This window comes from Mytilus trossulus, unplaced genomic scaffold (genome assembly GCF_036588685.1).
Source record: "Mytilus trossulus isolate FHL-02 unplaced genomic scaffold, PNRI_Mtr1.1.1.hap1 h1tg000360l__unscaffolded, whole genome shotgun sequence".
NCBI lineage: Eukaryota > Metazoa > Mollusca > Bivalvia > Mytilida > Mytilidae > Mytilus > Mytilus trossulus.
Genome location: NW_026963338.1, coordinates 12,819 through 37,332, shown reverse-complemented (window position 1 = coordinate 37,332; position 24,514 = coordinate 12,819). Strand labels below are relative to the sequence as shown.

Below are 24,514 nucleotides of genomic sequence, written 5' to 3'. Positions count from 1 at the left end.
AACCTTTCAAATACATGAGTAAGGTGACTTATGTGAGATTCAAAATCCGAACTGGCTATTATCACATCGTCAAGGTATATAAGAACCATTTCCCACTGAATACCTCGCAGGTGTAATAACATTACCCGTTGAAAGGTTCCTGCATGGTGCTCCACATAGCCCAAACTGCATTCGAGTGTATTCAAACAGTCCGTAATGAGTTTTGAATGCAATTTTGCATCGATTGTCGGGTGCAACTTCAATTTGATGGTACCCGCTAAGAAGGCCCAGTGTCGAAAATACACAAGATGTCTAAAAATTCTTCGATATTCGGAAGAAGATACGAATCTTTGGTTACTGCGTTGATTTTCCTGTAGTCAATGCGCCATCTTATACCTCCATCTTTTTTCCTCTTAAGAACAACTGGTGCTGACAATTTTTAAAAATCAAACGGTACAACTGTTTCACTTTGGAGAAGCTTATCGTGTTTATCGATATGCTTTTTCTTCCCTTTGGAATACTAATGTATGACGTCTTAGGGGCTGACGAATTGGCCAAGCTTCGCCAGTCTCTATTTAGTGTTGAATACCAGAAAAGCAACCAAGATCTTCATCATTCTTAGCAAATATGTTTTTGAATTCCATTTTAAGTCTTGCAACCTTTTGTTTCTGGTGAGATGTAAGGTTTTCTCCTGTTGAATCCATAATAGGACCTAGATATTTTGGCAAACTGTCTGTAAATTCAGGTATTTCGAAGTCTCTGTTGTCGGTATCAGGATTTATATGTAATTAATATAAATTTATTTTTTCTCATTTATATTAATAAGCTGACCATTAAATGTGATTTTTTCTTCCTTTGATAACCTTCCTGTGTTAGTACATAAGTATGATATTATATAAATAAAAATTACTTGTACAAAGTAGTACACCTGACTACTGGAACCGTTACATGTGTCCAACTGTTCTAAATATTAGTTTATTGAACACTAATTACACCCCACGCAACGAGTTGCGGAGGGTATAATGTTTTTGACCCGTCTGTCCGTCTGTCAGTCCGTCCGTCTGTCAGTCCGTCCGTCCGTCCGTCAGTCCTGTTTCTTGTCATCGCAACTCCTCTCAAACCACTCTACAGAATTTCACAAAACCTTTTCAGATAATAAGGACATACTATGTAGTTGTGCATATCGACGGGAAATTGCGATTCAATTTTTTTTCTAGTAGTTACGCCTCTTTGAACTTATTTACTTTAGTGTACTACTGCAACAGTTTGTCATCGCAACTCCTCTCAAACCACTCAACAGAATTTCATGAAACCTTTTCAGATAATAAGGACATACTATGTAGTTGTGCATATCGACGGGAAATTGCGATTCAATTTTTTTTTCTAGGAGTTCCACCCCTTTGAACTTATTTACTTTAGTGTACTACTGCAACAGTTTGTCATCGCAACTCCTCTCAAACCACTCAACAGAATTTCATGAAACCTTTTCAGATAATAAGGACATACTATGTAGTTGTGCATATCGACGGGAAATTGCGATTCAATTTTTTTTCTAGGAGTAACGCCCCTTTGAACTTATTTACTTAAAAGTGCTACTGCAACAGTTTGTCGTCGCAACTCCTCTCCAACCACACAACAGAATTTCATGAAACTTTGTAGATAATAAGGACATACTACTTAGATGTACATTTAGACAAGAACTTTTGATTCATTTTTTTTTCTAGGAGTTGAACTTATTTGCTTCAATGTACTTCTGCAACAGTTTGTCATCTCAACTCCTCTGAAACCACACAACAGAATTTCATGAAATTTTGTAGATAATAAGGACATACTATGCATGTAGATGTGCATATTGACAGGAAATTATTATTCAATATTTTTTCTTATACAATTTTTTCCTTACACTTATTTGATTTCTCCAATGACAATGTGGGGACGTGGGGTATGTGAGCGTGCTCACTAAGGTTCTTTAATTTATACAATATGCTAATTCATATTGGAATTTTCCAGGTCTAAAATGGCCAGTGCAGCAGCATGTTACACGAACAGTGATCATGATGATGTGGAAAGCAGCATAGAAGAATGTGATCAACATAGTGTTAAATTACAAAATGTTGTAGCAAATAAGAAGGGTGAAACTTTAAATGACAATAAAAACAATCCATGTTCTCCTCTAGTCGAAAATGAACTTGATTCATGGCAAGATATTACAGATAGTGGACATTACGGAAATGTTATAACTTTCACTCACAAAAAAAATAATGTAAATCAATCTGAAGTTCTAACTGAACATGGATTGTCTATGCCAATTCAAATTCCAAATGTGAACCAGAAACAAGTTACAAATTTCAATAAATCAGCAGAAAGCAGACAATTTGGAAAAGATGTAAAATCAATTTCATATTTAAAAGAAGATGAATTATGTCTAACACATTCAAATGTTAGCACAGAAAAGATACACCGTGCCTTGAATATTGCAAATACGGTTCAGCGACAATTATCATGCACGTCACAGGAAGGTACGTCTACTATTATAAGAGCCTTAACCCTGGTATTCTTCTTGTTTAATTTGAAAGCCGTGATGCTTTATAGAAGAACATTCATAATCTTCTTTTAAAATAGTTTAACAAAAATACTGAATTCCAAAGAAAATTCTAAACCAGGGAGCCTATAAAACAACCGAAATCAAATGTTATGAATCAACAATCTGAACAAGTGAAAAACAACTGCCATAGATAGTTCTGATTTTAAAACAGGCATTTAAAAAAAAAAAAGTGGGTCATATAAATTTTTTTATCGCTAGCTAAACCTCCCACCTATACATCAAATATTCATTGTTCCATAACTTTGAAAGAATTGGGTAAGTAACCAAAACTGTCATATTGGGATGATATGACGATAATTAGGACCCAGCTGTAGAAACCGTGTAAAATTACACACAAAACATCGGCACATCACGCTGACTTAAATATTCAAACAAGCATACAAATTAATCTAACAAAGACGCAAATGATATAGGTATAATATATGGTAATAACTTATCTTAGACAATGAAATATGCCATAAATAAAAACTTTGTAAGCCAGACACTGGCCAGGTGTTTCATGTACAAAACAGCATGATTAACCAGGTATATAAGATAAAGTAAAACTTAAGTAAATAGAACTAAAAGTATAAACAAAATGAAACACCAATATTTCTTTACTCTTTTGTGACACATTAAGTTATACAGTTTCCTGATATTTTTCTATCAAAGGTACATCAGTTACCTAATAATTCTCTATCGAAAGGTACATCAGTTACCTGATATTTCCAAATCAAAGGTACATCAGTTACCTGATATTTCTATATCTAAGGTACATCAATAACCTGATTTTTCTCTATTGTAGGTACATCAATTACCTGATATATTTTTTATTATTTTATTATATAGGTATATAAATTACCTGTTCATTCTATATTGTAGGAACATCAGTAACAAATAATGTTACTGTATTTCAGTCTGAGAACATCAACCTTTCTTCAGGTATGATAGGCATATCAAGTTATATATAAAAAATAGATACTCGCATGCTTAATATATAATATTATAATTAAGGAAGTGGGTTGAATAATCTCCATGGAAATGAGATGAGGCAATACAAACGCATCTACATACCATATACATGTAACATTGACATATCACTAAGTAGTGGTTTTTCTTACCTTAACGTATTATAATAAAAAAATTTAAGTAAGCAAAAGTACGATGACTGATTGGACTGGACCAAATAATCTTCATTGAAAGATAGGTGCCACTACAATACAACTACATACCATAAATCAAAGACCTACCATTAGATGTTCTTCTTAAACTTGCCTTTACACAACTTAATATATCGTTGACTTAGCTGCAGATGCTATCATAAACAGCATACCTAAACCTTACTTTTTGACCTGGTCAAATGAGACCAAAATAAGGAGGTTGTATATTTTAATTCAAGGCTAGTCTTATAAAATTCTGATCCAAACCAGTGTGAAAAATGTTGTCACTGAAGTGTAAAAATTATATGTATCACATATTTGCTAATTAAATGATTTAAGCCTTAAACATGTTAAAATAACACAAAGGATTAGGTTCGGTAACGGCTGATTTTGGCTTAAAACTGCAGGTTCATCTGATGAAAGATTTTGAAAACTTTTTAAACACTGAAGTGTCTACTTTAGTAGATTCAATTAGTTTATGTGAAAGATTTGAACTGATTTAGGCCCTCCAACTCAAGCTTAAATATTAAAATCCAGCAAACAAGTCAAATTTGCCATAAACCGTACAGAAATTGTTAAAAAAAAGCACATAAGTTTCACATGTGAAGCACATGAGATGCAAGTAAGAATTGAATGCCAACCAGGCTGCTTACATGTGCAGTTTGGTAATTCATATGTGCCAACAAAAATCTAACATATTAATAGGTCACTTTTCAGATGGGTTTTGTCAAAAATGAAAATGGCTGCATCCATGTTCATCCTCAACCTTTATATATGTTATCAGGTTATGAATTATCATTAAATACAACTTATATTTGAATATCAAGATTGAACACAAATGTGGCCACTACGATTTATGACAGAAACCGTTTAAAATTTGTCTCAAATGCTAAAATTTTGAAGATTTCAGTAATATAACATGACTTTGTAATGCTAGTACCCGATACATGTGCATTGTTTTGTCAAAACAGCCCATATTTATATAGCAGATAGTTATCAAAGCTACCAGGATTATAATTTAGTACGCCAGACGCGCGTTTCGTCTACATAAGACTCATCAGTGACGCGCATATCAAAATATTTATAAAGCCAAACAATTTATACAAAGTTGAAGAGCATTGAGGATCCAAAATTCCAAAAAGTTGTGCCAAATACGGCTAAGGTTATCTATGCCTGGGATAAGAAAATCCTTAGTTTTTTTAACAGGAAATTTATTAAAATGACCACATTATTGATAATAGTAGTATTCTATGTTTAAATTAATATCTTAAGGTTTACATTTTAACAACGTTTTAAAACTGCTATACGTCATGTATTTTAGGGCCAAAAAGTGGTCTTACTGGACCTACTGCTTAGGCCATGTTCCTCTAGTCATATTTTTTTCTATTCCTTCTGCTGAATCTTTAAAACAATAAAAATAAAATCATTTTCTGTAATCTTAAACATTGAAATAAGCACAAGTGTGACATTACAGGACAATACACAATAATGTAATACATCTAACATGTATAAAATAATTTTGGACAATACACAATAATGTAATACATCTAACATGTATAAAATAATATTGGACAATACACAATAATGTAATACATCTAACATGTATAAAATAATTTTGGACAATACACAATAATGTAATACATCTAACATGTATAAAATAATATTGGACAATACACAATAATGTAATACATCTAACATGTATAAAATAATATTGATCATGCAGATTAGTTAGACAACTTTAAAAAATATATATATATTTCAATGTATGTCATGTATATATGTACATTATACCTACATATTAAATATACTGATGATGAATAAAATATTCTCACCTTTTAAATTCATGTTATTGTTATAAATAGGAACAGCTGCCCCTGTCGAAAGAACAGACAGTCATACTAGCGAGACTTTGGATAATTTAGATGGTAAGTTTTTGTGGAAGTTAATACATTTTTTTTGCCCTTGGTCAAATGAAAAATAAAGATTGGGAAATACTAGGTAATGGTTGTCCGTCTGCCTGTAACATATTTCTGCCATATTTTCTCAGCACTATACAAGTCATGTAGTTTGTTTGAAAATAAATGGAAATAAAATTATGATTGTCATGGAAGGGAGACTTACATGTGCATCTGAAATATTAGCTATAATAATTGTTTAACTTTGTGATAATGTTACATAAATACAAGACATATCTTTTGTTTTTGATCTAACAGTTTTTTTTTTAAATTGGTCCTAATTGGGGTTTGTATCATTTTAGTCCTGGATATGTTTGCAAGGGACAACCAGTGTTTTTATGACTCAACTTCGATAGCAGAGGGGCATTATGATTTTTAGTCTGTGCATACGTTCGTCTGTCCGTCCGTCTGTACCGCTTCACGTTAAAGTTTTTGGTCAAGGTAGTTTTTGATGAAGTTGAAGCTCAACCAACTTAAAACTTAGTACATATGTTTCCTATGATATGATCTTTTTTTTATTTTAATGCCAAATTATAGTTTCTACCCCAATTTCACGGTCAAGTGAACATAGAAAATGATAGTGTGAGTGGGGCATCCGTGTACTGTGGACACGTTCTTGTTTAATTTGTTGGTTTACATATATTTTTAATGTGAAATATTGAGTGGGTTTGTAGACTTCAACGAAAAGTTTAAAATCCCATTGAACTAGAGGTAAAGGACACTACAGATACAGTTAAGTCGGCTTCATATCTTGACTTACATCTAGAAATTGACAATGAGGATCGGTTGAAAACAAAACTTTACGACAAAAGAGATGATTTCAGCTTTCCAATTGTGAACGTTCCATTTCTAAGTAGCAACATTCCAGCAGCACCCGCATACGGGGTTTATATTTCCTAATTGATACGATATTCCCGTGCTTGCATTTCCTATCATGATTTTCTTGTTAGTGGGTTGCTGCTCGCAAGGAAGCTATTAAACAAAGAGTTTCAAAGGGTGATGTTGAAATCATCCCTTCGTAAACTTTACGGACGCCATCACGAGTTGGTTGACCGTTATGGAATAACCGTTTAAGAATATGATATTGGATCGTAACTTCAATCCGCTTCCCTTTCATGAATGTGACCTACCGAATTAAACTATTTTCCGCATGTGATATCACATAAGCAACACGACGGATGACACATGTGGAGCAGGATCTGCTTACCCTTCCGGAGCACCTGAGATCGCCCCTTGTATTTGGTGGGGTTCGTATTGTTTATTCTTTTGTTTTCTATGTTGTGTCATGTGTACCATTGTTTGTTTGTCTTTTTCATTTTAGCCATGGCGTTGTCAGTTTGTTTTAGATTTATGAGTTTGACTGTCCCTTTGGTATTTTTCGTCCCTCTTTAAAGACATAAATGTGCATAAAAAGTGATTCATAAATGTGTATAAAAAGTAAAATTACAAAAATACTGAACTCCGAGGAATATTCAATCGGAAAGTCCCTATTAATCACTTGGCAAAACAAAAATGGCAAAACACATCAGATGAATGGACGACGCCTGTCATATTCCTGACTTGGTACAGGCATTTTCAAATGTAGAAAATGTTGGATTGTATTAGAAGTATAGAAGTGTATTTAAATTTAAATTAAAAAAAAATGCAATAAGTAATCATTTCATACAAAGTATATCATCCTCACAGACAAAACTCTATATGCTAGTGGAATAACAATTATACTTTGGTTTGAATGTTTAAAAAAAAACCCAAAGCAAACAAACAGCCTTCTTTGCTCTTACACATAAAATGCACATTGTTCCTACATGAATATTCCTCAAATAAACATATACTGTAGTATTCCAAATATTATGTTTTAGCAAGAACAAAGGTTGTCATACAGAATCACATTAACACAGGCATAAGAATGGATAAAACAGTTGCTTTTCTAGAAGCCATAAGAAAACTGGAAAAAGTACAATTCCTTGTCATTACTGGAAATTTTGGGTGTGGAAAAAAATCTATGGTTAAAGAATTATTGTACTATTACACTCATGCAGAGATAGCAGGTAACCACTTGAATCCTGTTATAATATCATCACCCGACCAATGGAATTCATGTATACATATACATCCAAACGATAAATCTATCATTTGGTTAGAAGGTATGTTTGGATCCAGTGGTACATTTGAAAAACATACATTTTCAACAAACTGGGAATGCCCTTTGCAAAATATGTTAGAATTCATAAAACGATCTTCTTTAATATTAATTGTGACGACTATGCCAAACAGTATTTGGTGTGAATATGAAAATTCTCTCCGAGATTTTCCATTTTTTAAAGACTTCGAAAGATTCAGATTTGATATGGAAGAAGAATTTACTTTTGATGAAAATGAGCGATATCTTATGATAAATGAGTACTTTAAATATGCATTGAAAGAAGATTTAACTAAGGTACAGATATGCTTAGACTATAGAGATGAAGACCTTGAATCTGAAAACCCTAGAATATCGGCAAGAACTCTGAGGCATGTTTCACGCATATATACACCTGTAGGATTTATTGAGTGTTGTTACAAATTTGTATGTAATGACCATTATTTTAGAAGGGGTGTTGACTTTTTTCACCATCCACTAGAGCTTTTTATCGACAAAGTGATATATTTACAAAAGCAGATGGAAGACCAAGAAGGAAAAAAGTACCACTTTTATTTGCTGTTGTTAATTCTTAGTCAGGATGGAAAGGTTTTTATTGAACATATTGAAAACATTTTAAGGAATGAAGAAAATTTGATGTTCAAAGAACTTGCCAACATTTGTTCACTTAGAGAATCTCGAAGTTCTGAAATTTTTAATCATTTAGCAAATTTCACCATTAAAGGGTATAATGGTTTTTATTTCAAATACAATGAAGAAGAAAATTCGTGTGAATTTGTACATGAAGCATTTGGAGATGCAGTCTGTTTGACCCTTGGATTAAATACTGTCTTACCCGAAGGTTTGTCCCTTGCTTTGAGTAAATGTAGTAGTAAATTTCTTATAGAATATGTGACTGTTGGCAAATCAAATCGTAATAGAGCCACTACTACAGTACATGAAGATCATATTAACAATCAAACTAGAGATTTATGTTTACGTATTTTTCCCAAACATTATCAAATTTTATTAGAAAGATTTATTAAGGAGATAAAAGATGGAAATATTGACAATGTAGCAACACACGAAGCATTAGATGATGATACCTTTGTAGACTTCATTGTTCACAATTTCATCACTAATGAATTTGACAGTTATGTAGAATTATTACAGAAAGAAAAATCACAGTTTTATGGATTCCTTTGGTATTTGTTTCATCAGGAAAGACCAAAATTAAGACTTGCAAGTCATATATTAATTCATCCACCTATAAAAGATTCATTATTAGAAAAAGAATGGTGGTTGGATACAAAAGAAAAATGCATGTGGGCTGCTTGTCATCTGGGAAGCAATGAATCATTGTGTCTACTTAAAGAGCATGTGAACATTTCTAATAAGCACATTCTAGTGGCAATCAGGGCTCATGGTGAGGAATCTGAATTTGTCCAAGAATTAAACAGATATAAAAATGACCAACAACTCAAGAGAGAAAAGGAAGAACTTGATCAGTGCCGTAGAGAAGAAGAACTGCGAAGAAAAAATAAGTCTAGTTGTATTGTTCTTTAATAACTGTCTGTCATAAACAAATCAGGTTGACTTTATAACATAAGAAATTCACAGTACTATAAGATAAAATATATTTGTCAAGTAAAATACCTTTCTAATGAATAACAAAAACAGAGTAGGTGTACTTGACGAGTCTTTTAAGTTGAATGGTGAAAATGCATATCTTAAAAAAAACATATTTTATTGTTTGTGAAAATAAGGGTTTATGGTCTTCAACCACTGAACAATTTTAGTCTGCCCTTCCACGAAATATTTAAAAAAAAAATTAAATGTTTATGACTTTTTGAAAATTCCACTTGACAACCGATCAGACAATAGTTTTAAGTTGACTCAATGCAGACAATAACATTAAATGATGCTCATTAGCTGGTAGATAGATTTCTACGATTGTGAAAATGAACTGGCGTACTTGGGGAGATAATTTTGACGAAGTAGAATCCTGACTGACACATGTTCCCTGTGATATGATTTTTATAATTGTAAATGCCAATTAGAGTTTTGATTCCAATTTCACGGTCCACTGAACATAAAAAATGATAGTGATAGTGCGAATGGGGCATCCGTGTTACTATGGATACATTATTATTCTTTATCTTTTAAATAGCGCTTGATATTGTGTAAAATTCTAATGAAAATGATTTTACAATAATTTTTTCAACAATTCTTTGATTGTATGTATGTATGTATGTACTGGTAAATGCCTCTGATATCCGAAGAACCCCTCGAAAACTGCGAGGGTACAATGACATCCATGTACACTCCCTGTCGGGATTAATGGAGATGTGTCACAAACGTTTATTTATACGACAATTATTTTTACAAGGACAGTTCAATCCCCATCCAACACAAAGGAAGTGCTAGGACACCGGGAAGTCTGTTATTATGGTGGAGGAAGCCGAAGTACTCGGAGAGAACCACCGGGCCACTCGATGGAAACAGACAAACCAGAGAGATATCAGAAGATTGATCGCCAGGCCAAAGTAGGGGACAACTTTGACCAACCGAGGCCCCCAAAGTACCCATTCTAGTTTAAACTCCGGTCTGGGTACCAGAGATGTGTGTGAGAGGGTGAAAATTACCCTTCTGATGTACTGATAATTTTAGCACCCCGAGTGAGAATCGAACTCGGGTCCTTCAGCACTGTAGCCATCGGTCTTAACCACTTGACCACGAACTCACATTGTATTGCTCATAGGCCAAGTGAGCTTTTCTCATCACTTGACGTCCGTCGTCCTGCGTCCGTAATTTATTACAAAAAAATCTTCTTCTCTGAAACTACTGGACCAAATTAAACTAAATTTGGCCACACTCATCATTGGGGTATCTAGTTTAAAAATCTGTCCGATGGTCTAGACAACCAACCATGATAGCCACCATGCATGGCTAAAAATAGAACATAGGGGTAAAATATAGATTCTGAAATGGGTCAAATTGTTTATCAGGTCAAGATCTATCTGCCCTGCAATTTTCAGACGAATTGTTGGGTTGATGCCCCCGAATTAGTAGTTTTGATGACGTCATTCAGATAAACGTTCCAATTTAAAAATAAAATAACAACTTTTTTTTTAGTCAACCATGTGAGCTAATTTCATTCAGTTAATTCAATAAATAAAGGCATACAAAGTTTATAATTGGAGTATAGATTGTGTAAAAATTTGCACATTATCTCAGAAAAAAATAGTTTTCAACCCCAAAATTCAATATATAATTTGAGACTTTTATGTTTATTTTTGGATAACAGAACGAAGTCAATTATTTTTCTTTAAACCTAAAATGGTTTCGGCAGTCAAATGAAGTTTTTATATACGTTTTAATGCTTTGTATGTTCTACTGAAAAACGACAAAAATGTCGTTTTGGCGTGCTAGCGGTAAACGACAAAATGTCGTTTTGGCGCCGAAAGGGTTAGAGGAAATTTTTGCATTTTTTGGTTATTATCTTAAATATTATAAAAGATAGAGATAAACTGTAAACAGCAATAATGTTCAGCAAAGTAAGGTCTAAAAATAAATCAACATGACCAAAATTAAGGAGTTATTGCCCTTTATAGTCAATATTTTCCACTGTAACTACTGGGCCAAGTTTATTATACTTTATTTAGATTGAGATAATTATAAGCAGCAAAATGTTCAGTAAAGTAAGATCTAAAAACACATCACCATCACCAAAACACAATTTTTTGTTATTAATCCATCTGTGTCTTTTGTTTAATATGCACATAGAGCGACACAGGCTCTTAAGGGCATACGATACAGTTACAGGGAAGGTAATGACGTTGCTAACGTAATTTGTTATTTTCTCGACGTCAAACTGTGACATATCGGGAAAAGATGCATTTTTCGACTGATTTTTATCGTTCAAACTGATTTAATTTGAAAACGAGTTCATGGACCCCTATTTTTCAAAACGGCATTTGGTTTCATTTTGCAGGGAGATTATGTGACCCAAATTTTATAAAACTGTAAATAGAGGATTTTTTTAATTTTGGTAAACATGCAGTAAAAAATGACGTTTTTTCCTCAATTCATGAACATTTGATAAATATGAGTCATTTCTGAATAAAAAAATGCATATTTTTTAAAGATATTTATAAAAAACAGAAATTACCGATTATTTAACAAAAATTCTAACATGATGTCCTTCAAACGCTTTGAGTACACACCCGTGGTAAAATATGAATATATTGCATTGGCTGTTCCGATCGTACTCCCACGTCATATGTTGTTTTATGAATGAAGTACCCGACGTCATAGAATGATGACGTTATAATTTAAGCATTTTACGGGAAAATACACGCTTTTGATACAAAAATCATTACAACAAGGAAACGTAAACAAACGATGCTAAAATGTGGTATCAGCCCATTTTTTTTATATACATAGAAGACATATAAGAAGTTATCATCTAAATTCATCCAAATCTATCTTAATAAGTTTTGTGAATAGTTTGAGCATGTCAGTTATTCTGTTTGCTCCGTTCTTTTACGCCAATCTAAAGGTGCGTTAATTTATGGGAACGGCAAATAATGGCCTCTACCTAGAGCGCGTCGATCCAAAAAAATGCCATATTTGTCCTATTAGAATCGAAATAATTCATGTGGGCTTGAATATATCTAGATTTTACCACGGGTTGTCCCTTTATGCCGATATTTTACCCCTCGCTATCGCTCAGGGTAAAATATTTGTCATTAAGGGCCAACCTGTGGTAAAATAACGATATATTCAAGCCCCCATGAATTATTTCTTAAACATTTTTTTTTTATCTTTTATAACAAAAAAGTTATGTCTTTCTTTCGAAAAAGAAATTACGGCCACAAATCTGAATTTCAGGCAAATATACAAAATTTCGACCTCATTTTACGCAAAAAGTAGCACATGAAGGTATATTTTTGATTACATATTTGATTTAATCAGGTAAAAAATAGCCTATATGCAAATTTTCATGAACTTGTAAATACAGGATCAAAACTGTATCGTATGCCCTTAAGAGCCTCTTGTTATCAACAAGAAAATAATTAATGAATGTGAAGTTAGCAGCCGGTTCGTTATTCGTTATTCGATATTCAATATCCAATCGACTGCTAGCAGCCGGTTTGATATTCAAAATTTAGTGAAAAAAATTATAAGAAAATTAAATACTTGATAACATAAAAAGCATTATTTTCATATTTAAAAAGACTGATAAAATACGTAGGAAATCGTTAAATGACCTTTTCAAGCTGTCGTAATTTCTCGTCGTAATTTTTCGTTGTAAACCTTTTTCATGTTACATATTTCATTTTGTCTATATGTATTATAGAGTTTTGTCAATAAAACGACTTCAAAGATGTACTTTTGTGTATAATATTTCTAAAGACAAAAAGAAAAACCCATAACTCTAGAAATATTTATAACTATAAATAGGAATATATATGGAAAGCCAAAAAAACAAAAACAAATCATTCGAAAAAATGTCAAAATTTTAGGACAAAGGGCACAGGGTTATGGTGAGAGCCCCCTGATCGCTCAATCTTTCTAATATTTGACAGACATTTAGTCAATAGGTAGATACAAACGTGACTAAAAGGAATTTGGGTACACTTCCTGTCTTCTATGTTTACGGAGCGCCCAAAGTGCCAGTTGGATATTCAAAATATATAGCGAATACCTACCCGAGACCGCTTAAATGAGGTTGAGACCCCAGGGTCTTTCAATGTCCATAAAATTCAACCAAATTATTGACTTTGTATATTTAAAGGTTGTATTAGATGGATTTACCAGAATAACGTCATCTTCCATATCTACGGAGGGCTAAGATTGTCACTTTTCAGTCGAAAAATGTCAAAATTTTAGGACAAAGGGCACAGGGTAATGGTGAGAGCTCCCTGACCTCTCAATCTTTCTAATATTTGACAGACATTTAGTCAATAGGTAGATACAAACATGACTAAAAGGAATTTGGGTACACTTCCTGTCTTCTATGTTTACGGAGCGCCCAAAGTGCCAGTTGGATATTCAAAATATATAGCGAAAACCTGCCCGAGACCGCTTAAATGAGGTTGAGACCCCCCGGGTCTTTCAATGTCCATAAAATTCAACCAAATCATAGATTCTATATTTATTAAGATTGTATTAAAAGGGGGATGTTCTTGAACGGACTGTTTGATCCAGATCAGATCAAACCAGAACCCTAGTAGAATCGAGTTGTTTCAAGTACAAACCCTCACCGTAGGTTGAAGTTTGCTTGGCGGGGGAAGATATACAGACCTATGCCACGCACCTTCACACAGCTTACACAACCACCCCGTTTGATGTAAAATCCAGGTCCAAATGCGTTATTTCACACAGGCAACTTATAAGGGCTCCATCACTTCATGCTGGCAGAATTGTGTTCGCCAACATAGGAAGGGCTCGCATAGCCATTTCCGCTAACTTGGGTAGGAATCCCCTTTCTTTTTGAATGTTTTTCTTCAATTGGGTAGTGCTTATTTTCAGAGTCATACCACTAGAACCTTTTCTAGGAGCTTTTTCAATCTGTCGCAGGTTAAGCAACATTTTGTGTGCACCTTGCAGGTTTGTGTGGGATAAACGAATGGTGACCGGGCAACCTTTTTTGGCTGCTTTCTGTAATTTATTAGCTTCACCTTTTATCAAGTTCAAACCGTATTTTGATAGACTATTTATGCATGCCTCGCGAAAATGAAAGCAGATGGTGAGATGTTCACTGCGGAGATTGATAGGATCGCCGTTTTGATCGGTGAGGTATGTTTGCATGCGATTGATGGTTCTCAAGGTCACGGGTAAGTACACCATGCTTTTTGGCTTTTGCATGATCTTTATCCCGGGATCGATTGCGGGGGAAAAGCTGTAGATAGTGGACTGTTGGGTGACGTGTACGTAGCTTCCATTGATGATGCTACTGTTCACCAGGATGCTGTTGATGCTTCTGATGCTAACAATGTATTCACCCTCTTTGTAACCGTTTGTTGCCCGATCAAATGTGTAGAGATGTCGCTTAAATCCCAATATGGTGTTCGATTCCTTAAATTGTAGTTAGGTAAGGGGGTCAAATCAGGTAAGAATGTGACTATCGTTTCCAGAGACAAGAATGGAAAACCCTTGTTTTGGGTCTGTGTTGTTGACGATTTGTTGCAACAGTATGGTGGCCATTTATTAATTAAAACACGACGTTCAACTTCTGACCGTTCGATTCGAACTGAAGGACATTGCAAGTGGAAATTCTTCGGTGTTGGCGGGAACATAACGCTCGAATTCCGCTCGAATCGGGATGTCCACTCGGACTGATGACTTACATCGATGATAAACAGCGGCTATAAGTCATTGAAACCAGAGGGGTTGACGCCACCGTTACTGAGGAGGGTGTCAATGTTGTAGAATTTCTTTCTGATGTCTACAGCCTTCTTGAACACTATGGCAACCTTGTTTTGTGAGAAACCGGCATTAAAGTGGACGACTGAGCAGTGATCGAACACGGAAGCATTATGGATTTTGTCATTATCTCTGTCGGTTTGGAAGGCAATGGTGATATATCTAGGCTTTTCGCGACCACTATTGGCAGCTAGGCAGCACTTAAACTGTGAGACTTGGGGAACGGCTATGAAATCGCAATGTCTCATGCAAAATCCACAGTGGATCTTGGATTTATTCTGGATGGGTTTGTACAGTTGCATCTTGTTTTCGTCTGCAGGAGTGACGTGAGGGAGGAACCAAGAGTTTAGATCAGGATTATTTTTGCCACGTTATTGACGGCGGCTGCCCTAAGAATGACATGTAATCATCCCAAAATATGTTTCAGGGGGATGGCAAACGAGTATGATCCTTTGTTGGTGGTCTTGGTGATAATGAATCCATTGCAGGCTGCAAATCCAGTGTTCTCAGCCTCGGCATCAGTGGAAGAATCCTTATGCCACAGTTGGGACCCTGCGATTTTGAGAAGTCTTCGGGGTAGGTTAACATTTCCAGCATAGTGGTGGCGATGCCGGGGTCGTTAATGTGTTCAATTTGCTGGCCGGAGAGTCGATAACAGATAGTTTTGAAGAGAAACATGATACCATTGTGAATGAGATCAACGTCTGCATATGGAGTGCCATCGTGCTTTTGAAGTCGCCCTCCTACCAAGAGATAACGCTCGGTTTGGTGGAGGAACAGGTCCTGCGTTTCGATGTTGATTCGGGTCTCCGCTCCAGAGTTGGTTAGTTGGGCGCCGGCTCAAGGTTCGAATACGTGAACTTGGTATTTATATTTTTGAAGACTTTCATCGAAGGCCAACACTTCTGTGATTGTAAGGATGTCAGACATAATGTATTTATTTATAACGTTGGAGGAAGTTGTGGATGATAGCGATGCCACGACCAGAGATGAGATTGCTTTACTGGGTTTGGCTGTGGGGCTAACTGCGTTTAACACTTAGCTGTTGATTGGGTTTGCTGCGTTGGACACTGGGTTTTCGAGGGCGGGTCACTTTGTCAACGACATGGTCGACGACTTTGGCTACCACCTTTTTAACTCCTATCATTGCTGCATTGGTGGCAGCGCTCATAGCCTTACTTTCCAAGGTCTTGGCAGCAAAGAAGGTGAACATGAGACAAGCGATAGAACACGCAGATAGTGTCAAACAAACTTCTACCACCGTATGCATACTTTCGAGCAAAACCTTTCTTAACTAATGATATTACGATGGAGTTGCTTATATTCCTTGATACTGATGTGTTCACCTTTCTTTATGGCATCGAGGATCGCTACAATTGCATTGCGCACACCATTGTTTCCAGCACTGTAGGCAGCTTTGCACAGATCCAAGCGATAGAGGAGCTGGTCAAAGTCGGAGGGTAGAAATAAGGTTTGAAGTCCGCTACATTGCTCGTCTTGCTTTAGATGTGCGACACAATCTTCTTTATTGCCTTTGGGTTCTCGAGAGGTTTAACTGCCTTGATACATGGCACCGGAACTGTTCAGGATCTCTGCATAGTCTACAAGGTCTTAAAAACTTCGGGCTCGAACGATTCTGGTTTCTTTTTCACCATGAGTTCCCAGAGGTCAAGGGTTCCTTTGTACCTTACACCATCCACGAAAATATCATCGCCGTCAGAAGTAACTGCATGCTGGTTAGCTTCCGATGAAGATACCATCGGTTTCAGGTGTGGTCGGCGGAAGGATTGTTACTGATCTGCAAGTACTGCTGTGCCCGAGGTCCGAGGATGATGTCTGTAGGTGGTGCTATGAGTCCACTGTGCAATCTTTTCTCCGATCTTTTCATCCATCTCTTCAAGGCCTAGGTTTCAAGCAAGTCCGTGGTTAAGGTGAAAATCTGGTTTCCCGAGTGAAAGTATCCCACGTTCTCATCATCCATCTTACCTGTTTGGTTAATTTTCACTGTGCAGCATTACATTGACTTTTTGATCCTTTTATCCTTTCAATGCACAATCGTCTATAAGTTCCACCCTTGACATCCGAGAGACCTCAAGGTAGGTCGTCACATCCATGTCAATAATGGGGTCATTTTTCAAGTAGTTTTAAAAATACCTTCTTCAGTGGACAAATGGTGGATGTACCTCAATTTTATCCCCAATGGCTTTCCTATCTTCTCTGAATTTTCCTGTAACTTCTCCAGTAGTTGATCTTTCGACATCCTGCTAACCCCTATCAACTCATCCTTTTTGACCTGGGTGATAATATCCTTCCTCGTATAGGGTTGGGACAAAGCGCAAATAATGTTGATCTTCGTTTCGATCAACTGAACCAACTGATCCTTCCTCATCCGGGAGTACCATCGGAGGTGGTTCATTTTGGCAATACCTCTCAGGGCATTAACGTTTTCAACAACTAATTCCAGCTATTTTAAGCTATTGGATCCATGTCTTTATCCTAACAATCCAAAATAAAATCATTTTAGGTCACCCAAAACAACTACTAGTATCCCCAATTCAATGGGTTTTCAAAAAGTAGAAAATTTGTGGTAATCATAGCCGGTGCGCCTGGTTTTTTCATCCCAAAGCTCACAATTTGCAGAGCTCAATTGGTCTCTCTCTTTGCCAAGACGGTGGGCATCTTTGTTTAATCTCTCACAATCCCAATTGGGCACAGTTGCCCCCTTCCAACATAAGGTTATAATTTTTGCCTACCTATTAACTATATGTCTGCTTAATATTAGGCTGATTGAGAGATCAGGGGCTAACGCCATAGCCCTGTGTCCTTTGTCCTAAAATTTTGAGAATTTTTAGCTGAAAAGTGACAACATAAGCCCTCCATAGATTCGAATATGACAATATTCTGGGAAATCCTTCTAATACAACCTTTATATATACAGAGTCTATGATTTTATTCAATTTTATGGACATTGAAAGACCAGGGGAGTCTCACCCTCATTTAAACGGTCTTAGGTAGGTTTTCACTATATATTTTGAATATCCAACTGTCACTTTGGGCGCTCCGTAAACATAAAAGACAGGAAGTGTACCAAAATTCCTTTAGTCACGTTTGTATCTACCTATTGACTAAATGTCTGTCAAATATTAGAAAGATTGAGAGATCAGGGGGCTCTCAACATTACCCTGTGCCCTTTGTCCTAAAATTTTGACATTTTTCGACTGAAAAGTGACAATCTTAGCACTCCGTAGATATGGAAGATGACGCTATTCTGGTCAATCTATCTAATACAACCTTGATATATACAGATTCAATGATTTGGTTGAATTTTATGGCCATTGAAAGACCAGGGGGGTCTCAACCTCATTTAAGCGGTCTCGGGCAGGTTTTCGCTATATATTTTGAATATCCAACTGGCACTTTGGGCGCTCCGTAAACATAGAAGACAGGAAGTGTACCCAAATTCCTTTTAGTCACGTTTGTATCTACCTATTGACTAAATGTCTGTCAAATATTAGAAAGATTGAGAGATCAGGGGGCTCTCAACATTACCCTGTGCCCTTTGTCCTAAAATTTTGACATTTTTCGACTGAAAAGTGACAATCTTAGCACTCCGTAGATATGGAAGATGACGCTATTCTGGTCAATCCATCTAATACAACCTTTATATATACAGAGTCAATAATTTGGTTGAATTTTATGGACATTGAAAGACCCGGGGGTCTCAACCTCATTTAAGCGGTCTCGGGTAGGTTTTCGCTATATATTTTGAATATCCAACTGGCACTTTGGGCGCTCCGTAAACATAGAAGACAGGAAGTGTACCCAAATTCCTTTTAGTCACGTTTGTATCTACCTATTGACTAAATGTCTGTCAAATATTAGAAAGATTGAGAGATCAGGGGGCTCTCAACATTACCCTGTGCCCTTTGTCCTAAAATTTTGACATTTTTCGACTGAAAAGTGACAATCTTAGCACTCCGTAGATATGGAAGATGACGCTATTCTGGTCAATCTATCTAATACAACCTTGATATATACAGATTCAATGATTTGGTTGAATTTTATGGCCATTGAAAGACCCGGGGGGTCTCAACCTCATTTAAGCGGTCTCGGGCAGGTTTTCGCTATATATTTTGAATATCCAACTGGCACTTTGGGCGCTCCGTAAACATAGAAGACAGGAAGTGTACCCAAATTCCTTTTAGTCACGTTTGTATCTACCTATTGACTAAATGTCTGTCAAATATTAGAAAGATTGAGAGATCAGGGGGCTCTCAACATTACCCTGTGCCCTTTGTCCTAAAATTTTGACATTTTTCGACTGAAAAGTGACAATCTTAGCACTCCGTAGATATGGAAGATGACGCTATTCTGGTCAATCTATCTAATACAACCTTGATATATACAGATTCAATGATTTGGTTGAATTTTATGGCCATTGAAAGACCCGGGGGGTCTCAACCTCATTTAAGCGGTCTCGGGCAGGTTTTCGCTATATATTTTGAATATCCAACTGGCACTTTGGGCGCTCCGTAAACATAGAAGACAGGAAGTGTACCCAAATTCCTTTTAGTCACGTTTGTATCTACCTATTGACTAAATGTCTGTCAAATATTAGAAAGATTGAGAGATCAGGGGGCTCTCAACATTACCCTGTGCCCTTTGTCCTAAAATTTTGACATTTTTCGACTGAAAAGTGACAATCTTAGCACTCCGTAGATATGGAAGATGACGCTATTCTGGTCAATCTATCTAATACAACCTTGATATATACAGATTCAATGATTTGGTTGAATTTTATGGCCATTGAAAGACCCGGGGGGTCTCAACCTCATTTAAGCGGTCTCGGGCAGGTTTTCGCTATATATTTTGAATATCCAACTGGCACTTTGGGCGCTCCGTAAACATAGAAGACAGGAAGTGTACCCAAATTCCTTTTAGTCACGTTTGTATCTACCTATTGACTAAATGTCTGTCAAATATTAGAAAGATTGAGAGATCAGGGGGCTCTCAACATTACCCTGTGCCCTTTGTCCTAAAATTTTGACATTTTTCGACTGAAAAGTGACAATCTTAGCACTCCGTAGATATGCAAGATGACGCTATTCTGGTCAATCTATCTAATACAACCTTGATATATACAGATTCAATGATTTGGTTGAATTTTATGGCCATTGAAAGACCCAGGGGGTCTCAACCTCATTTAAGCGGTCTCGGGCAGGTTTTCGCTATATATTTTGAATATCCAACTGGCACTTTGGGCGCTCCGTAAACATAGAAGACAGGAAGTGTACCCAAATTCCTTTTAGTCACGTTTGTATCTACCTATTGACTAAATGTCTGTCAAATATTAGAAAGATTGAGAGATCAGGGGGCTCTCAACATTACCCTGTGCCCTTTGTCCTAAAATTTTGACATTTTTCGACTGAAAAGTGACAATCTTAGCACTCCGTAGATATGGAAGATGACGCTATTCTGGTCAATCTATCTAATACAACCTTGATATATACAGATTCAATGATTTGGTTGAATTTTATGGCCATTGAAAGACCCAGGGGGTCTCAACCTCATTTAAGCGGTCTCGAGCAGGTTTTCGCTATATATTTTGAATATCCAACTGGCACTTTGGGCGCTCCGTAAACATAGAAGACAGGAAGTGTACCCAAATTCCTTTTAGTCACGTTTGTATCTACCTATTGACTAAATGTCTGTCAAATATTAGAAAGATTGAGAGATCAGGGGGCTCTCAACATTACCCTGTGCCCTTTGTCCTAAAATTTTGACATTTTTCGACTGAAAAGTGACAATCTTAGCACTCCGTAGATATGGAAGATGACGCTATTCTGGTCAATCTATCTAATACAACCTTGATATATACAGATTCAATGATTTGGTTGAATTTTATGGCCATTGAAAGACCCGGGGGTCTCAACCTCATTTAAGCGGTCTCGGGTAGGTTTTCGCTATATATTTTGAATATCCAACTGGCACTTTGGGCGCTCCGTAAACATAGAAGACAGGAAGTGTACCCAAATTCCTTTTAGTCACGTTTGTATCTACCTATTGACTAAATGTCTGTCAAATATTAGAAAGATTGAGAGATCAGGGGGCTCTCAACATTACCCTGTGCCCTTTGTCCTAAAATTTTGACATTTTTCGACTGAAAAGTGACAATCTTAGCACTCCGTAGATATGGAAGATGACGCTATTCTGGTCAATCTATCTAATACAACCTTGATATATACAGATTCAATGATTTGGTTGAATTTTATGGCCATTGAAAGACCCGGGGGGTCTCAACCTCATTTAAGCGGTCTCGGGCAGGTTTTCGCTATATATTTTGAATATCCAACTGGCACTTTGGGCGCTCCGTAAACATAGAAGACAGGAAGTGTACCCAAATTCCTTTTAGTCACGTTTGTATCTACCTATTGACTAAATGTCTGTCAAATATTAGAAAGATTGAGAGATCAGGGGGCTCTCAACATTACCCTGTGCCCTTTGTCCTAAAATTTTGACATTTTTCGACTGAAAAGTGACAATCTTAGCACTCCGTAGATATGGAAGATGACGCTATTCTGGTCAATCTATCTAATACAACCTTGATATATACAGATTCAATGATTTGGTTGAATTTTATGGCCATTGAAAGACCCGGGGGGTCTCAACCTCATTTAAGCGGTCTCGGGCAGGTTTTCGCTATATATTTTGAATATCCAACTGGCACTTTGGGCGCTCCGTAAACATAGAAGACAGGAAGTGTACCCAAATTCCTTTTAGTCACGTTTGTATCTACCTATTGACTAAATGTCTGTCAAATATTAGAAAGATTGAGAGATCAGGGGGCTCTCAACATTACCCTGTGCCCTTTGTCCTAAAATTTTGACATTTTTCGACTGAAAAGTGACAATCTTAGCACTCCGTAGATATGGAAGATGACGCTATTCTGGTCAATCTATCTAATACAACCTTGATATATACAGATTCAATGATTTGGTTGAATTTTATGGCCATTGAAAGACCCGGGGGGTCTCAACCTCATTTAAGCGGTCTCGGGCAGGTTTTCGCTATATATTTTGAATATCCAACTGGCACTTTGGGCGCTCCGTAAACATAGAAGACAGGAAGTGTACCCAAATTCCTTTTAGTCACGTTTGTATCTACCTATTGACTAAATGTCTGTCAAATATTAGAAAGATTGAGAGATCAGGGGGCTCTCAACATTACCCTGTGCCCTTTGTCCTAAAATTTTGACATTTTTCGACTGAAAAGTGACAATCTTAGCACTCCGTAGATATGCAAGATGACGCTATTCTGGTCAATCTATCTAATACAACCTTGATATATACAGATTCAATGATTTGGTTGAATTTTATGGCCATTGAAAGACCCAGGGGGTCTCAACCTCATTTAAGCGGTCTCGGGCAGGTTTTCGCTATATATTTTGAATATCCAACTGGCACTTTGGGCGCTCCGTAAACATAGAAGACAGGAAGTGTACCCAAATTCCTTTTAGTCACGTTTGTATCTACCTATTGACTAAATGTCTGTCAAATATTAGAAAGATTGAGAGATCAGGGGGCTCTCAACATTACCCTGTGCCCTTTGTCCTAAAATTTTGACATTTTTCGACTGAAAAGTGACAATCTTAGCACTCCGTAGATATGGAAGATGACGCTATTCTGGTCAATCTATCTAATACAACCTTGATATATACAGATTCAATGATTTGGTTGAATTTTATGGCCATTGAAAGACCCAGGGGGTCTCAACCTCATTTAAGCGGTCTCGAGCAGGTTTTCGCTATATATTTTGAATATCCAACTGGCACTTTGGGCGCTCCGTAAACATAGAAGACAGGAAGTGTACCCAAATTCCTTTTAGTCACGTTTGTATCTACCTATTGACTAAATGTCTGTCAAATATTAGAAAGATTGAGAGATCAGGGGGCTCTCAACATTACCCTGTGCCCTTTGTCCTAAAATTTTGACATTTTTCGACTGAAAAGTGACAATCTTAGCACTCCGTAGATATGGAAGATGACGCTATTCTGGTCAATCTATCTAATACAACCTTGATATATACAGATTCAATGATTTGGTTGAATTTTATGGCCATTGAAAGACCCAGGGGGTCTCAACCTCATTTAAGCGGTCTCGGGCAGGTTTTCGCTATATATTTTGAATATCCAACTGGCACTTTGGGCGCTCCGTAAACATAGAAGACAGGAAGTGTACCCAAATTCCTTTTAGTCACGTTTGTATCTACCTATTGACTAAATGTCTGTCAAATATTAGAAAGATTGAGAGATCAGGGGGCTCTCAACATTACCCTGTGCCCTTTGTCCTAAAATTTTGACATTTTTCGACTGAAAAGTGACAATCTTAGCACTCCGTAGATATGGAAGATGACGCTATTCTGGTAAATCCATCTAATACAACCTTTATATATACAGAGTCAATAATTTGGTTGAATTTTATGGCCATTGAAAGACCCGGGGGTCTCAACCTCATTTAAGCGGTCTCGGGTAGGTTTTCGCTATATATTTTGAATATCCAACTGGCACTTTGGGCGCTCCGTAAACATAGAAGACAGGAAGTGTACCCAAATTCCTTTTAGTCACGTTTGTATCTACCTATTGACTAAATGTCTGTCAAATATTAGAAAGATTGAGAGATCAGGGGGCTCTCAACATTACCCTGTGCCCTTTGTCCTAAAATTTTGACATTTTTCGACTGAAAAGTGACAATCTTAGCACTCCGTAGATATGGAAGATGACGCTATTCTGGTCAATCTATCTAATACAACCTTGATATATACAGATTCAATGATTTGGTTGAATTTTATGGCCATTGAAAGACCCGGGGGGTCTCAACCTCATTTAAGCGGTCTCGGGCAGGTTTTCGCTATATATTTTGAATATCCAACTGGCACTTTGGGCGCTCCGTAAACATAGAAGACAGGAAGTGTACCCAAATTCCTTTTAGTCACGTTTGTATCTACCTATTGACTAAATGTCTGTCAAATATTAGAAAGATTGAGAGATCAGGGGGCTCTCAACATTACCCTGTGCCCTTTGTCCTAAAATTTTGACATTTTTCGACTGAAAAGTGACAATCTTAGCACTCCGTAGATATGGAAGATGACGCTATTCTGGTCAATCTATCTAATACAACCTTGATATATACAGATTCAATGATTTGGTTGAATTTTATGGCCATTGAAAGACCCAGGGGGTCTCAACCTCATTTAAGCGGTCTCGGGCAGGTTTTCGCTATATATTTTG

General features: G+C 36.5%; 1 protein-coding gene across 1 annotated transcript; it reads left to right on the top strand.

The window, feature by feature from the left end:
* Window positions 1–1,995: 1,995 nt before the first annotated feature.
* Window positions 1,996–9,451, top strand: LOC134701876 (uncharacterized). Its single transcript, XM_063562987.1, has 4 exons — window positions 1,996–2,498; window positions 3,446–3,505; window positions 5,586–5,648; window positions 7,538–9,451. Exons 1-4 carry the CDS (start codon window positions 1,997–1,999, stop codon window positions 9,361–9,363), a joined length of 2,451 nt encoding a protein of 816 aa, XP_063419057.1. The 5' UTR covers window position 1,996; the 3' UTR covers window positions 9,364–9,451.
* Window positions 9,452–24,514: the final 15,063 nt, after the last annotated feature.

Excerpts from the sequence above, each read along its gene's own strand:
- LOC134701876 (XM_063562987.1), top strand. The coding sequence starts at position 1,997 with ATGGCCAGTGCAGCAGCATGTTACACGAACAGTGATCATGATGATGTG. Across the intron at positions 2,499-3,445 it reads ATCATGCACGTCACAGGAAG|GAACATCAGTAACAAATAAT; the intron begins GTACGTCTACTA and ends TCTATATTGTAG. Across the intron at positions 3,506-5,585 it reads GAACATCAACCTTTCTTCAG|GAACAGCTGCCCCTGTCGAA; the intron begins GTATGATAGGCA and ends TGTTATAAATAG.